Source organism: Littorina saxatilis, linkage group LG3 (genome assembly GCF_037325665.1).
Source record: "Littorina saxatilis isolate snail1 linkage group LG3, US_GU_Lsax_2.0, whole genome shotgun sequence".
Lineage (NCBI taxonomy): Eukaryota > Metazoa > Mollusca > Gastropoda > Littorinimorpha > Littorinidae > Littorina > Littorina saxatilis.
The window spans coordinates 43,606,537-43,621,659 of record NC_090247.1 but is presented as its reverse complement, the minus strand read 5'-3'; the positions used below and the strand labels follow the sequence as shown (position 1 = coordinate 43,621,659).

Here is a 15,123-nt window from a genome sequence, read left to right as displayed (position 1 = left end):
GGTTTTTTTTTATGACGGAGAAAACATTGTTGCCTTGGACTGTGATTAATTGTGTTTTATTTGTTTCCAGATTACGGCGTTGAAGATCAAGCACAACCCTTTTGCCAAAGCATTCCTTGACGCCAAAGAAAGGTATGCAATGATTTTGTTCTTTACTTTGGAAGAATGAAATAAGCATTAGGAGAGGGAAGGAAAAAAAGGATAAGGAGGCAAAAGAAAAATGAAGAAAAATATGGTAACAGTCTTTAATTAAAATTCGTTCAATATTCTTGAATACACTTCCGTTCCCACTTCTCCCTCAAACAGATAACGCCATCACAATTTGTTTTTTCTTTAATCTTCTGATTATTTCGCTGTGGCTTCAATTCTTTATTTTTTTTATCGGTTGGTTAACAAAAAGAAGCTCTACAGCGGGACAATTATTCACAACTTGATTATAATCTTCCTTGATCATTTTCAGACCTGATCAGAGAGACTTCATTGATGATGGATCTTGTGACCCACAAGGCAGATCACTCTCACACTGTGAGTACAGTTATTTCTTGTTTGTTTCAGGATCTTCGTCTATTTGTTGCACAATAGTATGCTGTTTGTGCGTGTGTGATTTTGTTTGTGTATTCTGATATTGAGATGTTCTCTGGGTGTAATGTACGGCTGTTGTGACTTTGCAAAACTGTTTTTGTGATATGTATATATTTTGACAAACTGAAACATTGTTTACACGACTGTGAAAGGGTAGAACGATCATGTTTATTTTTCGTCTGTGGAGGTGGGTGTTTTAGGGGGGGGGGGGGGCGGTGGTGGTCAGCAGTAGGAAGACATGTTCTGTTATCCTGTGCTTGATGTTAGTTTCGGCTTTGTGTTCGATAGCCTTGTCAAACCAGCACCGTGCAGCTGTTGAGCTGAACATTCAGAGCTTTAGAAAAAGGACCAGGTAAAATCAAAACGCACATCAATTACAATTTATCGTGCGGACGTATCGTACCCATGTTACGAACACATGTTGAGCACACGGCAGTTGACGTTCCAACGTTCCACTCTCTCCAGGCAAGCGACGCTCTTATCTGGTCGGTAAATCAAGGTTAATTTGTGATAATCTGCTAACACCCTGGCCAAGTGGTTTAGGGGGCCCTCTCACCCCCCCTGCTTGCAATCGGGGGTCCCGGGCGACGGCTTGAAGCGAAGTCAGGCTTCATGAAAGGAAAGCTAGCCTCGTGCAAGCAGCGCCAAGCGCCAGTATCACCGCGTGTCGATAAAGGGGTGGTCGCCCTGACAAAAGCAGGCTTTGAGTTGAAGACAGCCTCGGCGATAATGCACCTGCACACAGGTGTTGCCTCTATATACCCCGGTGGTTTTTTTTTACCCGTTGCCTCTGATTTTGGGGGTGGGGGAGGCGAGACGGCCAGAGGGTTGTTGGGGTGGGGGTGGAGGGCGGTAGTAGGTGTTGATTGGGCAAGAAGGAAGTGGTATCAGTATTTGAAACCATATCAGATTCCAACTTGCCTAAGTTCAGAAATGTTTATTTATTTACATAATAGAGAAAAGTGACATTTAATGTTTTATTGTAGTGATTTTCTTTCAATACAAAATAAATTGCTAAACAAAAAACATTGTGAAACAGATATTTTGTTCAGACATACGCGACACAAAACCAAAAGTACCAACAGAAAACGGCCGCATGTTTTCAAAATATATTTCAGTATCAAGTCGAGAAAACTACTTCCACGTTGAACGGCAAAACCACAGTTGGTGTGGAGGGTTAAAATGTTTTTGATAAGTGTTCATTATTATTAAATGTGATTTAAAAAAAAGAACCAAATGCCATGTACTACTAGAAAACGGCACCAAGTTTTCAAGTTTAATTTCAGCACACATCGTGAATGCTTTCAGTGAAGTTGAACGGTAAAACAGCTATATGAGTGTTGACTTGTGGAGGGTCGAAATTGGATCGGCAAAAGAGAGCAGGCTTTAGACCTATCAGGTAGCACTCACCTACCTGTGACAGTCATAACTGTCAACACCTCCACTCACACTCAACAAAATTCTGCATTGAGGCCACCTCTGCGCTCACAAAATAGGAACATAGGTACAAAACAGGACATATGACACCATGACTCGATGCTTTCGTCAGTGCTGATGTATAGTTATGGAGGGCAAGAAGTACAGAAGGAGAAAAGTAAGAAGGCACATTTGTGTCTTGCGTGTGAATACACAATGGCTTGACTCTTCGGTAAGATAAGTTTTAAACATTTTCAAGATGAAACGGACATCGAAGCCGATGGGATGTATTGGCAAACCCAAAAATGACAAGACATTCATAACACGCCATTATACCTATTTCGAAATAGTGAAAATATGGAAACGTAAGAGTCAACTATAATATGTGCTGCTCCTGTTGACCGTAATACGAGGGTGTTATTTTAAGAAATTGGTTGTAAAATCAATGACGTAATTTTGCATAAAGTTTTGACAGTCTTGTCCCAACAAAGCCTAACTCTCCTGTGTCGGCCCAGGTGCAGAGAGACACACGTTCAGTTTAGGTTGTTCGGCGGCCCCTTGGCTTTGATGTCCATTGATCTTACCTACCGGTGTGTGCTCTGGCTCATTGGGCCAACCGCTCTTAATTAGACGTTAGTTTGATGAGGGAGGCGGCCGGGCCCACCGAGACCTTTGCTTGTCTTGACTGATTGAGAAACAGAGCCCGCGGAGAATAAATTGGTAGGGAGGGAGCTTATTGATGTAAGTCATGGCTGTTTCACACCTTGTTAATCGCGCGGGTCAAAACAGCGACCCCGGGGCTCAACAATCCACCACCAGTTAGCCACTGAGCTATAGAGCTAGCACCGTTAACTCTCTCCTTGCTTTAAAGCGGTATTGTCCGCAAAGAGACGAATTTCGACACTTAGAAACATAGTGTTCGATGGTGAAACCTATATGTTTGGGCCAACGGAAGTGGACAATATCCCTGTAAAGATGGAAGAGGCGTGTTTGCATTCGGCACACCGTTTTTTTGTGGCTCCGGTCACTTTTATTTCTCTACTATAGAGAAGTGTTTTGGTCACACACACAAAAGTGCAATATTAAAAAGATGCAGTATGTTGGCATTACGCACATTCTTTGTCATTTCGGTCCCTGCATCAATGTGGTCTGATTCCTTTTGACTACTTATTCCTTTTTTTGTGCAACAATCACGTTATTTCTTCACAACATTTTCCCAGCATAATGAATTAACTAATTATTCGGCTATCGTTGGATCACTTTGTTTTATTCCGCTCTTATTGAACACACGTGGTTTGGGCATAAAGAAGCGGGCAGTATCCCCGTAAAGACCGACGGCATAATGAATAATGTTGGCATTTGGCACACCGTCTGCATTTTTTTTTAATCACTTGACTTATTCTGCTACTATTAAAGACGTGTTTTTGGCCCAAACAAACCGGCATTTTTGTCCCAGCATTAAGGCATTATCACTTGCTTATTCCGCTCCTTTGAAGAAGTGTTTTGACCGTAAAAAACTAGCAATATCGCTGTAAAGATCGGAGGTGTTACGAGGTATGTGTTGGCATTCGGCACACCGGGTCTTTGGGTCTCCGGTCTCCGTGTTGGCTTTGCAGGCCGAGTTATCAGGCGAGGCGCGAACGACAACAGCAGCGGTCAATTTGCACAGCAGCTTCGTCCGATACAAGCCATACAATCCGCCTCAACTCGCCGCCAATCTCACAAGGGGGCGATAACTAAGAAAGAGAACTGGTCAATAAGTTTGCACCCCCCCCCTCCTCCAAACCTCACCCCTCAACCACCGTTTTTGTTTTGTAAAGACAAGAGATTGAACGAGTTGTCAATTGTTGCTTGGTGATCTGACCGCCCTTCAGATCTTCCTCACTTTCTATCCTCTTCTCTTCTACCTTCTAGTCTGTTTCGCGTTAATCTTCGTCCTTGTTTAGTTTGTGTGTATGGACAGTTTATCATCCTCTGTTCCACAGTGGGGGTACACTCCGATACTGATAGGTTTGTCAAGTTATCTCCCTTCCTGTGTGCTCTTCTCACCTGGGAGATCTCTTAGGTGTCGTACCGTTGGGGTTATTCCTCGCCGATTTTCTGTAAGGAATTCCACTATGGTTTTGTCGGGAAAAAAAGATAAATTTATTTAAGGATCTAGACGGTTGGTTGAAAATTCTGTCCTTAATCAGTCTGAGGACGTGTCACGAGATGTAAAAGCTTGAGAAAAGACACTGAAATATGTACCAGAAGATAAAAGTGTTTCTTTTTAAAGGCTGTCATTGAAATGATCTTTGAGATTCAAACGACAGGTTGTAAAGAGATGATTCTTAGTTTGGCGTTTAAAGACCTGGAACATGTTTGAGGGGCAAATTTCAAAACGCCGCTCACACTAAAATGGGAAGAGCTGTACGTCCACTCACGGGTTGTCAAAGAGCGAGTTGACAAAGCTGTAAATTCGAAGGATACAAAGTGACGCCTCTGACACCTTGCTGCTGATTTGCCTACCTCGTTATCCACTCCCGCCGATAAACCCATCATTCTCTTCACGGTCTCGCTGATAAACTCCACATTCAACTCACAGTGCTAGTGATAAAGCCGTCATGCTCATCTCGCATTCACAGGGAGAAATGCGTAAGGTTGTCAACAGACCTACTGTACAGGTCACCAAGACACCCCCTGCAGGTCTCGTAGACACCGTGTTGCACTGACGTATTCACATTACAGATCCATCTAAGAGTATTGGGTCATTGACGCATTAACATTTTTGAAGCGGCCGATGGTTGTAGATGGGATTGAGTCGGCCGTTTGATGAACTTAATTTCTGAGCAAGTAAACGATTTAGCCGAGAGTTTGCCCACTTCAATGTTTGAAGACCCATTGATTTTTTTTATAGTGGATTGGTCAAATGATATATTTTGGCTGTTTTTGTTTTGTGTTGTTTGTTGTCGTAGAAGTTGTTTTCTTTGTTATCCATATCCCCATGCTGCAGTGCGACGGGAAGTTTTGAATGGTGGTAAACGTGAGCTTGTTGGTGTTGTTTTGGTAGGCTAGTTTCATAGTATGATACACGTAATATAAATGTCATAGATATAGCTCTGTGTGTAACTTGTCCCTTTCTCTGTGTCGTTGCAGTCACCAGCACGTGGTACCTACCCCCAGGAAGCCACGCCCTGGTTCCTCCCCCAGCTCACCAATTCACCTCGCATCTCGGCCTGTCCAACCCCAACTGTGACCGTCTGACTCTCCGCAACACTCGGCCCTCCCCCTACCCCAATCCCTACCAGCGCCGCTCCCCTCCTCACGGTAAGTGACGTCATTATGCTTGACACGTCATTTTGTTTGTTAACGTCATTTGCTGAAATGCTGCTATTTGTTGTGGAGTGCTTTTTGCAATGAATGACAGCGTTATATTCATGTTTCTTGATTTAACCATCTCTTAATTATTGTATTGTCACTGTGTCATATTGGTATCTGTCCCCTTTACTTGTTGCTGCATGGTGAGTGACGTCATTGTTCTTGTTGTATTGTTGTAGGCTCTCCTTCTTGTTGCGATATTTTGTTTTTGTTCCATCACTTTTGGGGGTGTATTTTTTCTGTTGGAAAAACACTGTGTTTTCTAAAATAATTCCTTTAAACTTACTCTCCACCACATAGTGACTTTCGTTTCTTGTTGCGTCATTCTGTTCATGTATGAAGGCCAACGTCATGTGTGTTGAAATAATAAATATATAGAGCTTTATTTTGAATCTGATCATTTTCCCGAAAATCAGTTTTAAGACCAACACAAAACTGAATAAAAAATCGGACTTAAAAGTGAGGGAGTCTTAAAATGGAGTAAAATATACTGACTCTATGACGAGAAAGTCTGAGAAAAGGAACAATGAGTCTTAACTGGAGAGGGATGGATCGGGGGTCGGGGGGGGGGGGGGTTCTAGAACAGAGGTTCCACTGTGTAACCGAAGCCAATAATTATTACCGCCAACAGGCCAGTACAGTACAAGTCTAGAAAATATCGGATATCATTGAGTGACTTTAGGGCTAAACGAAGCGTACACAGCTGTCGCTATATGAGATCAGCAAAGACGGACGATAGGTTGTGCAGGTAGGACCTATTAGGCGGACGTCTGGAGAACGCAGATTGAGAGATTGGCATCAGAAACAGCCATAGAGTCGGGTCAGCTCAAAGCTAAATGGACACTGGTGTCCAGGCTTGTCCGGTCTCACTGTCCACTGCTGAGGAGCTCAGGTCAGTCGGGTACAAAGTGTGACCCCAGGTCCAGTCAAACTGCTACAAACCGTTACCTGATACTACCCCTATTGTGACGGGCACGCAGAGCTATCTTGGACGTTTAGGGACGACAAACACTGTCATCCCCTTCAAGAGCGGGCGTAGGCTACTTGCTTGACAGAGAAAAACACGGGTACATTTCATGATCGTTACTGCTTTGACAATTTTTTCTCCTGGTTCATGATTTTACAAACGAAGAACAGTGAATATTTTGATTTGGAAGTTTATTCGCCGAACTCAAGAGCCAACTTGGCACAGAAAACTTTGAAAGGTGCCTGCTGCAACAATAACCTAAGCTAAGATAAGCGATTTAATTTTTTTATTATTATTATCTATAAGTAAATGAATGCAGAGAACAAACCAATACATTTTTCAACATATAAAAAAGAAAATAAATGGATAAATTCATTAAAAATTCTTTAAAATTTAATCTGAAATGGAAATGATCTATTTATTTACTTTTCAGTTATTAAATATATATTTTTTAAAAGCATTGAGTTGTTCTGCATTTTTAAAAACTTATTTAAAACGTTAATTAAAGATTTTATAAATTTGATTTTTTAATGGAATGTCCCATTATTTCCCAGGTAAAAATAACGAAAGCTTTGCCCAATGTGGCTAACGGTGTTATTGTAGTGAACACACACAGGGACCAAGGTCAACAAAAACTGAGACTGTATCTGATCAGTGTCTAGCGTAGCTCTAGCCCTCTGTATCTGATCGTAGTGTCCAGACCTGTCCAGTAGCCCTCACCTGTGCTGACCCCCACGGTCAAGAGCGCGGAGATGGGCCGAAGGGAGGGATCACTAACGGACCTAAGCTCTCCGCACTTAGACTCTTAACCTATCGTCGTAGGCTTGGCGATGCTTTGGAGCGACCCGCCAGCAGATTTTGACCTGAATGTAACCCCCGACTTATCGCTGGAGTTTTTTGTGGACTGTCAGTTTAGGATTCAACGGATATATGTGAGGGAATGCCACCTCAGTGTTACTTATATACTGTTTGCTTTAATTATTATTGAAAGTAAAATGTTGACTTCTTCGACTTATGATTTTATCTATTCCTCGCTTCTTCTTTTCTTCTTGTCCATCCCTTCTCTCTTCCTCTCTCTCTCTCTCTCTCTCTCTCTCTCTCTCTCTCTCTCTCTCTCTCTCTCTCTCTCTCTGTCTGTTTTTCTCTCTCTGTCTCTCTCTGTCTCTTTCTCTCTCTCTGTCTCTCTCTCTCTTTCTCTGTCTCTCTTGCTTGTCAGTGTCGCTCCACCCCCCTCCTCCCACTGCATCTATTTTTCTCACCTGTGAATCCCCCCCCCCTCTCTCATTCTTTTTTCTCTCTCTCTCTCCCTATCTCTCTTGGCACCTCTCCCCTCCTTCTGTCTCTTTCTGTCAGTGCCCTTCCCCCCACCACCCTCGGTCTCTGTTTTTCACCCGTGAAACTTCTCCAACCTCCCTTTCCACTCTCTCTCTCTCTCTCTCTCTCTCTCTCTCTCTCTCTCTCTCTCTCTCTCTCTCTCTCTCTCTCTCTCTCTCTCTTTCTCTCTCTCTTTCTCTCTCTCTCTCTCTCTTTTTTTCGTCCTCTGTTCCGTCTATATTTCTTTCTCTTTCTTCTCACTCTGTCTTTTCGTTTTCTGTCTTTTTCTGTCAGTGAACCCCCCCCCCCCCCCCCCTGTTCCGTCTTTTTTTCTCATTTGTGACTCTCTCACCCCTCCCTTTATCCTCCCTCTCCTTTTAACTTCCACTATTCACTCCGTATACCTCTTTCTTCTCTTTCTCACTTTGTCTTTTCGTTCTCTCACTTTCTGTCTTTTTTCTGACATGCCCCCCCCCCTCCCTTAAGGAGAGATGAAACATTTTGGGCCAGCAGTAACAAACACGACACGGGCCCGCCCCGGCACGTCGTAGGAGCGGGGAACGGGCGGGTGGTCTGTGCCGGCCGGCCACTCGTCACGTCATTAGTGACCGCTCAATTTGCCCTTTCTCCGCTTTTGTCTCGTTCACAAAACTTTGCACAGCCGGCCCCCGGGGGGAGAAAGGTTAAAGGGGGAAAGCGGAAGGCTTCTCTCACAAAAGGCAAATATCACTTTTACTACTGTCAATATTATCCTTGAATGTCACTTTTCTTTTTGCGCCTTGAAAGGAAGAGCAGTGCGGCCTCGTCACCGTCTCTTTGTCATGCTCGTTTCTTTACACCCCCGTTTCTTTTGTTTTTCTTGTTGAAGACGATGTAGGCGAAGAGAGAAACTGACATTTTTGCCGCTTATTTTAAAACTCGCTCGTCTTACGACACTCAGACAGAGGGAAATCGTGCTCATTATCATAAAAAAAACCCACCCTGTGTCGTATAATTGTGTCCTCCGGATCGTCATGTAGATGTTAACTGGCGGTGACCGTTATGAATTTTCTTTCCCGCATTCTTCTTTTTTTTGTGGTCAGAAATGACAGCTTTTCAACATCCTTTTCATATATATGGCATATATACCTGTCTTCGAGCTTTTAGTTGCAGTGTTCCACATCGATACTGTCCCTCGTCCATTTTGCTGTGTGTGTTTCCGGCCGCAGCATTTCGTATCCTTCTCATTGTTTTTATTACAGGTGGCAACATTTCACCAGCGTTCTTTTTGATGTACCCGAAGAAACCTGAAGATAATGGCCTTTTCTCCATTTTCGCTGTACGTTTTAAATGGAGCAGCTTTCCATTTTGTTTTGTTTTAGTGAGTACCAGATGGGAAGGTTCCATTGCTCTGTTCGCTGTTTGTATCGCGTCTTTTCACTCATCTCTTCCTCTTGTGTGTGTTTTACAGGTGGCAACTTTCGAAGTGACATGGGCAACCTGTCCATGCTGAACTTGACCGACAACTGGGCAGCCAACGTGTCGGGCATGGGCACGCAGGGCTTCCTACACGGGGGCCCCGCAGGGGGCATGGGGCAGTCCATGGGCGGCCAGTACCCGAGCATGTGGATGCCCTCCGCCGTCAGCAATGTCAGTCAGAGCTGCGCCATGCCTTACCTGAGGTCAGGGCATGGCGGCTACTCCCTCCCCGTGTCCGCTCCCTCCGCCTCCTCCTCCCCCAGCGCGGGGCTGGGCGGGGGACTGCAGACCTCTCCGAGCGCCTCTGGGGGTGTGGCGGGGCAGCCCGGCTGCGAGCATCCTTACGACCTGGGCGCCTACAGCGCTGCTGCCAGAGACCCTAGCAGGAGCAACTGGAGTCCCCTCACTCCCCCTCCCTTATGATGGACCGCACAGTCTTCATCACGAGGACGAGTCCTTTAGCGGGAGGTGTCATGGACGGGAAAGGCAGGGACTAGGGAGGGTCTGTAAAGCCTCAGGTCAGCTGTTACGGAGGAGGTGTGCACTCACCTTTATTACCTCATTGAACCTTGACGGAGCTAAAGTCTCAAGGAAGAACAAGGCGTGTCTTTGAACCACAATGAGATCAGTTTCGAACAATGATGAGATTGGTCTCAAGTGTGAATGAGATGGACATCAAGCCACAACGAGATAGGTCTCGAACAAAAGTGGAATCAGTCTGCAGACGGAGTTTGCTCATTTTTGGACAATAATGAGATCTCAAGCAAGATTAAGATGAGTAAGAGCTCTGGGACTCACAGCGTCGTCGTCTCTGTGTGCGAGGCTGGGTTCGAGACGAGAAATGTGTAAGCCTTTCAGCGTCCTATGACTGAATAACACACACACACACACATACTTCCAGTGCGTCGGAGAACCGCGTTTGTGACAACAACAGAGCCCAACACGCCAAACCGACAGAAGACTGCTGCAAGGCATATGAGTTGGCAGTCGGAACGGTTGCATGAGGTGAATACTTGGCCAGCTTTTATTGATCTGTCAAGATGATGACTACTGTTAATGTGTTGAAGGACCTGAATCATCGGAGACCAAGCAACACGACTTTTCAACCCAACATTGGCTGCAGTCCACGCCATCCCATTGATTTTTTTGGCCTCACCTGTACTATTTTCGGATTAAAATTAGTTCAGGCGTGTTTCTGGTGTTTTCTTTGTCGTCTGACCGAAAAACAATTGTTGCGGCATCAATGTCACAGCAGTTTGGCTGTTCTGTTGTGTTATACTTTGAAAGCCTAATGTAAATCTAGTGTTTGAAGTCGTGCGTGCAGAAAATGTTTAACAACTTATGGATTTGCAGTATTTTACTAAACAGCAAGAAGTCAAGAAGCTTACGTAAGTATACTTAAAAAGAAAAAGAATAAACGATAGAAATATTCCCTTTTCTTCGCCCCCCCCCCCTCACAATCCTTCCCCACCCTTCCCTTTTTTGCGAGACAGGCTAAGCGACGTATATAGTATACTTTAATCAACAAAAGTTGTGACAAAAGGCCCGTTGTCAACAAAATATCTCTCCTGAGTAAAAAGAAAAAGAAAATAAAACATGAATAATTCAGTCATGTTCCATTGGTGATAACAAAAATAAATGACATTACTGGTTTTGTATACCATGGGACGGGCCATACTGCCCGTTCTGTTAGTGTAAGAATGTTTTCATGTTGTGTCTTTTTTGTAAAATCCCTTTTGTTTATATCTTGTGTTCATTCCCAAGGGCAGAAAAAAACGACTGGCGAATTGTGCGAGTGTGGGTTCTATGATAATCTTTGTTGAGATGATATGATAAATTAGGGACCAACCTCATTGATTCGGTCCACGTGTTTTGTGTGAAAAGACATGGCAGCATTCACTGAGACTCAACAAGTCGTCTGCAGCAAAGCAAACATATCATGACTGGAAATCTTTTCTGTAAAACTGTATGTGTTTTGTGTCATGTACTTCATTTGGACTTGCGTGATCACTGTTTGAAGCTTGCAAATGCAAACACATAAAAACGTTGACTTCTTGAGAAAAGTAGCGGAGAGAAACACTGTTGAACTCTTTAGAATGAGATAGAGAGAGTGAGAGGAGGGAAAGAAACTGTTGAACTCTTCGGGGAAAGAGGAGGGAAATGATATCGTCTTCAGAGAAAGAGGAGAGAGTGATGAAATCCAAAGTGGATAATGATACACACGTGCACATGAAATCCAAAGTTGATGATGATCAACCTACATGTATGTGTACAATAATAGAAGAGTTGATTACGGCGCGCAGTGTCTTTTTCACTCTGTCCATCTGGTGCCATGTTTCTGTGAACTCTGTGATACTGTGCTCACTCAGTCGTCAGTGGCCTCGACACACTAATCGCCTTCATTATATGTGACACAAAACTCAATGAACTCTTCGACTGATACGAGTCTGACGTCTGTTTCAAAGCGGGCCTTACCTGGAAGGCAAAGCAACACATTTCTATTGATATTATTTTTCTATATGGATGTGGAGAAAAAAACGGCTGCTAGTTGAGTTTGTGTGTCAGTGTTTTGAATCCTACAGCGCATGACTGTATTTACACCTTTCTAATTGTATGCTCTTGCTTGTAGCATTTTACCATGACCATTTTATGTCTGTGTCTTTTTGATGAAAATTATTTATAAAATGATCTATTGAACCGTCGTTTGATTTTGTACAGTGTCTTTGTAAAATCTGTGGTTTTACTTCGATAATTGTTCCTTCTTCCTCAATTTAAGATAATGACAACATTTCTTGGTTAAATCTCAGCTAAGTTCAAAACAGGATTGGAGATATGGTTGAGCGTTGGGTGACCGGTTTAATTTTAATGTCAAAAAGAAACAACGTGAGTGATCATACAACTCAGCCCAGGTGCATGTCTGTTGAATATTCCCTAAAAGGTGAAATTTGAGTCATCGAACAAATTATTTCAATTTCTGTGTCTGTTTCTTGCGCATAAATGGACAGACAGCAGATGCTCTTTAATCGTGTCAATTTTCTTTAAAAAATCCCTCCGGTTCATGAAATGTGTACTTTGCATGCAGTGGCCATTCATTTGTGAATTCATGTTCAGTCGTTTATGTAAAGAAGTAACAGAAGCCGCGGAAAAATAAACCAAAACCAAAATACACATTCGTTCTATATTTTTGTTCTTTTTTGTTTGTTTTGCAAGAACTGTTATTAATAACTTTTGCCGTAACCTTTTGTTTTAATATTTTTCTTCTTCCTCAATTTTGTTTTCTGCTTGTGTCCTGTAGCCTACTTTACCCATATTGTGTGTGTGTGTGTGTGTGTGTGTGTGTGTGTGTGTGTGTGTGTGTGTGTGTGTGATCTGTGAGTGTGAACGATTTTTCATTGGATGTTGCTGTCAATGTTACCAAGTATAGCTTCTTCACATCATGTGCAAGAATAACATCGTCCGAAGTAAACAACTCTCACGATGAAAAGCAATCGGCTTTGTTAACAACAAAACACAAAACATTTCATAGCAATCGGCTTTGTTAACAACAAAACACAAAACATTTCATAGCAATCGGCTTTGTTAACAACAAAACACAAAACATTTCATAGCAATCGGCTTTGTTAACAACAAAACACAAAACATTTCATAGCAATCGGCTTTGTTAACAACAAAACACAAAACATTTCATAGCAATCGGCTTTGTTAACAACAAAACACAAAACATTTCATAGCAATCGGCTTTGTTAACAACAAAACACAAAACATTTCATAGCAATCGGCTTTGTTAACAACAAAACACAAAACATTTAATAGCAATCGGCTTTGTTAACAACAAAACACAATACATTTAATAGCCCCCCCCCCCCGAAAAAAAAAAGAGACAAAAACAAGAAGGAAAAGAAAGAGTTCTATCACACCTGGAATAGACAGAGTCGAGATGAACGGCAGGAAGATCTTTCAAGTTAAAAGAACTAACTCCCCTGAACCCCCTGCCCACCCCCACCCTCTCTCTACAAAAAATAAGGGGAGAAATACAAATGAAACAGAGTTAACCTTTGAAGAATCGTTCGAAAATGGAAGGTAGTTTTGAACAAATCTGCAGAACTATTCGCTTGGAACCAACTCCGAGGCATTCGCTATACAGTTGTGTCCAGTGTTAAATACTTTTTGGGGGGAACATTATTCATGCTTTTTCTAATGATGAAAGTTGACAGGAAATGATATAATTGATGGGAACCCAAGAATATCCCCACTGAGTTTAAAGAAAAGTAAACAGAGAGATTACTTATAATCAAAAGGAATGTGATTGGAAGCCATGATCTAATGAAAGAAAATGCATAGCACAAAAATTGAAGAAAAAAAACAACCAACGTGCCAAGTATACATTTCATAATATGAGCAAAGAACGCAATAAATCAACAACGAAAACAAACAAACAAACCTTAAAACAAACAAACAAACAAACGAACAAACGAATAAACAAATTACATGAAATTACCAGAAGACCCCCGCTATATCGGGCTGAAACACCCTTTGTTCATTTTAACATACATTCAGTTAAGAAATAAATACGAGAACAATAAAATTAAAATAAAAATGAGAAAAAGTTAATAAAAGCTAATGATTCAACAAATCAAGAGTGGTTGTTCTTACTGTTGCGATTAACGTTTTATGTTTTGTTTCGCTGAATTTCTTTCGCAGATTGATTCATTCAGCAAAAATGCACCATTAAAAACTCAGACTTAAAACAATCAAGCATCGGCAATAAAAAAAACACACACCCACTAACATAATAAATAAACACCTATCACAACCACCTCTACTACCATCGCCACTACCCCCCCTCCCCTCGACCCCAAGGAAACAAACGAATAACCAAACAAACAAGCAAACAAACATAAACAACACACACACACACAAAAGCAAAACAAGAACACACACAAAAAGCAAAACAACAACAACAACACACACACACGCACACATACACACACACACACACACACGCACGCACGCACGCACGCACGCACCCACGCACGTACGCACGCACCCACGCACGCACGCACGCACACAACACACATCCACACACACACACACACACATACACACACACACATCCACACACACACACACACACACATACACACACATACACACACATCCACACACACACACACACACACACACACACACACACACACACACACACACACACACACACACACAGCACAGTAAAAGTAGAATGATGTTCTTGTCCTTTGTTAAAACCTGGACCTGTGTTGGCGAACATAATCTTTAATCTTAATCTATGCATTCCTATACATCTTTCATTCAACTTACACATTCAACTTATCTGTGAACAAACCAAAAAGAAAGAGAAACGAAGGGAAGAAAGGAGGAGAGAAAGAAAGAGAGAAAGAAAGAAAGAAGGAAAGCCAGAAAGCCAGAAAGAAAGAAAGAAAGAAAGAAATGTACACATTCAACTTTTCTGTAAACAATCTTTCAAAAAAAGAAAGAAAAAAAAGAAACAACCAAACAAACAAAGCGGCATTAGATATTTATGCAATCATTCTTTACAATCATATCTGCACATTTCGAATATTTACTGAATGTAAAAAAAAAGAGAGAGAGAACAAAAAGAAGAAAATAAAGATCGAGAAAGGCAAGTTATTGAGCGTTTAATCACAGGAAAAACAAAGTTGTTGGAATGCGGGCAGCAAAGTTTGTTTTGCGAAACTTAAAGTCACTTGATGAAGTCACTGTTCTGCACGCCCGCAAAAACTCGCGCTTGCAGCACGTGCTATTCCAAACTGCCCCCAACAGCAGCTCAAACCTGGCGATATTCAATTCAATTCAATTCAATACAACTTTATTATCTGAATGCAACAAACAGACATTTTTCTTTTGGCGCATGTACGAAATAACATCACATAAAAACACACTCTCAGAACATCTAGACACATAAAAGTACACATCAATACACACATAACCCAAACCTCATATTCCCATACCCGCACCCTCACATTATACAT

At 42.2% G+C, this 15,123-nt stretch overlaps 1 protein-coding gene across 1 annotated transcript in view; it reads left to right on the top strand.

Moving 5' to 3' along the window:
* LOC138962448 (T-box transcription factor T-like) overlaps nucleotides 1-12,262 on the top strand; it is a 40,298-nt gene extending 28,036 nt beyond the window's left edge. Inside the window, exons 4-7 of the mRNA XM_070334260.1 lie at nucleotides 71-132; nucleotides 461-525; nucleotides 5,134-5,304; nucleotides 9,087-12,262. Of these exons, the coding sequence (XP_070190361.1) occupies nucleotides 71-132; nucleotides 461-525; nucleotides 5,134-5,304; nucleotides 9,087-9,517 (729 nt within the window). The 3' untranslated portion in view covers nucleotides 9,518-12,262. The remainder of the gene's footprint in view (nucleotides 1-70; nucleotides 133-460; nucleotides 526-5,133; nucleotides 5,305-9,086) is intronic.
* Nucleotides 12,263-15,123: the final 2,861 nt, after the last annotated feature.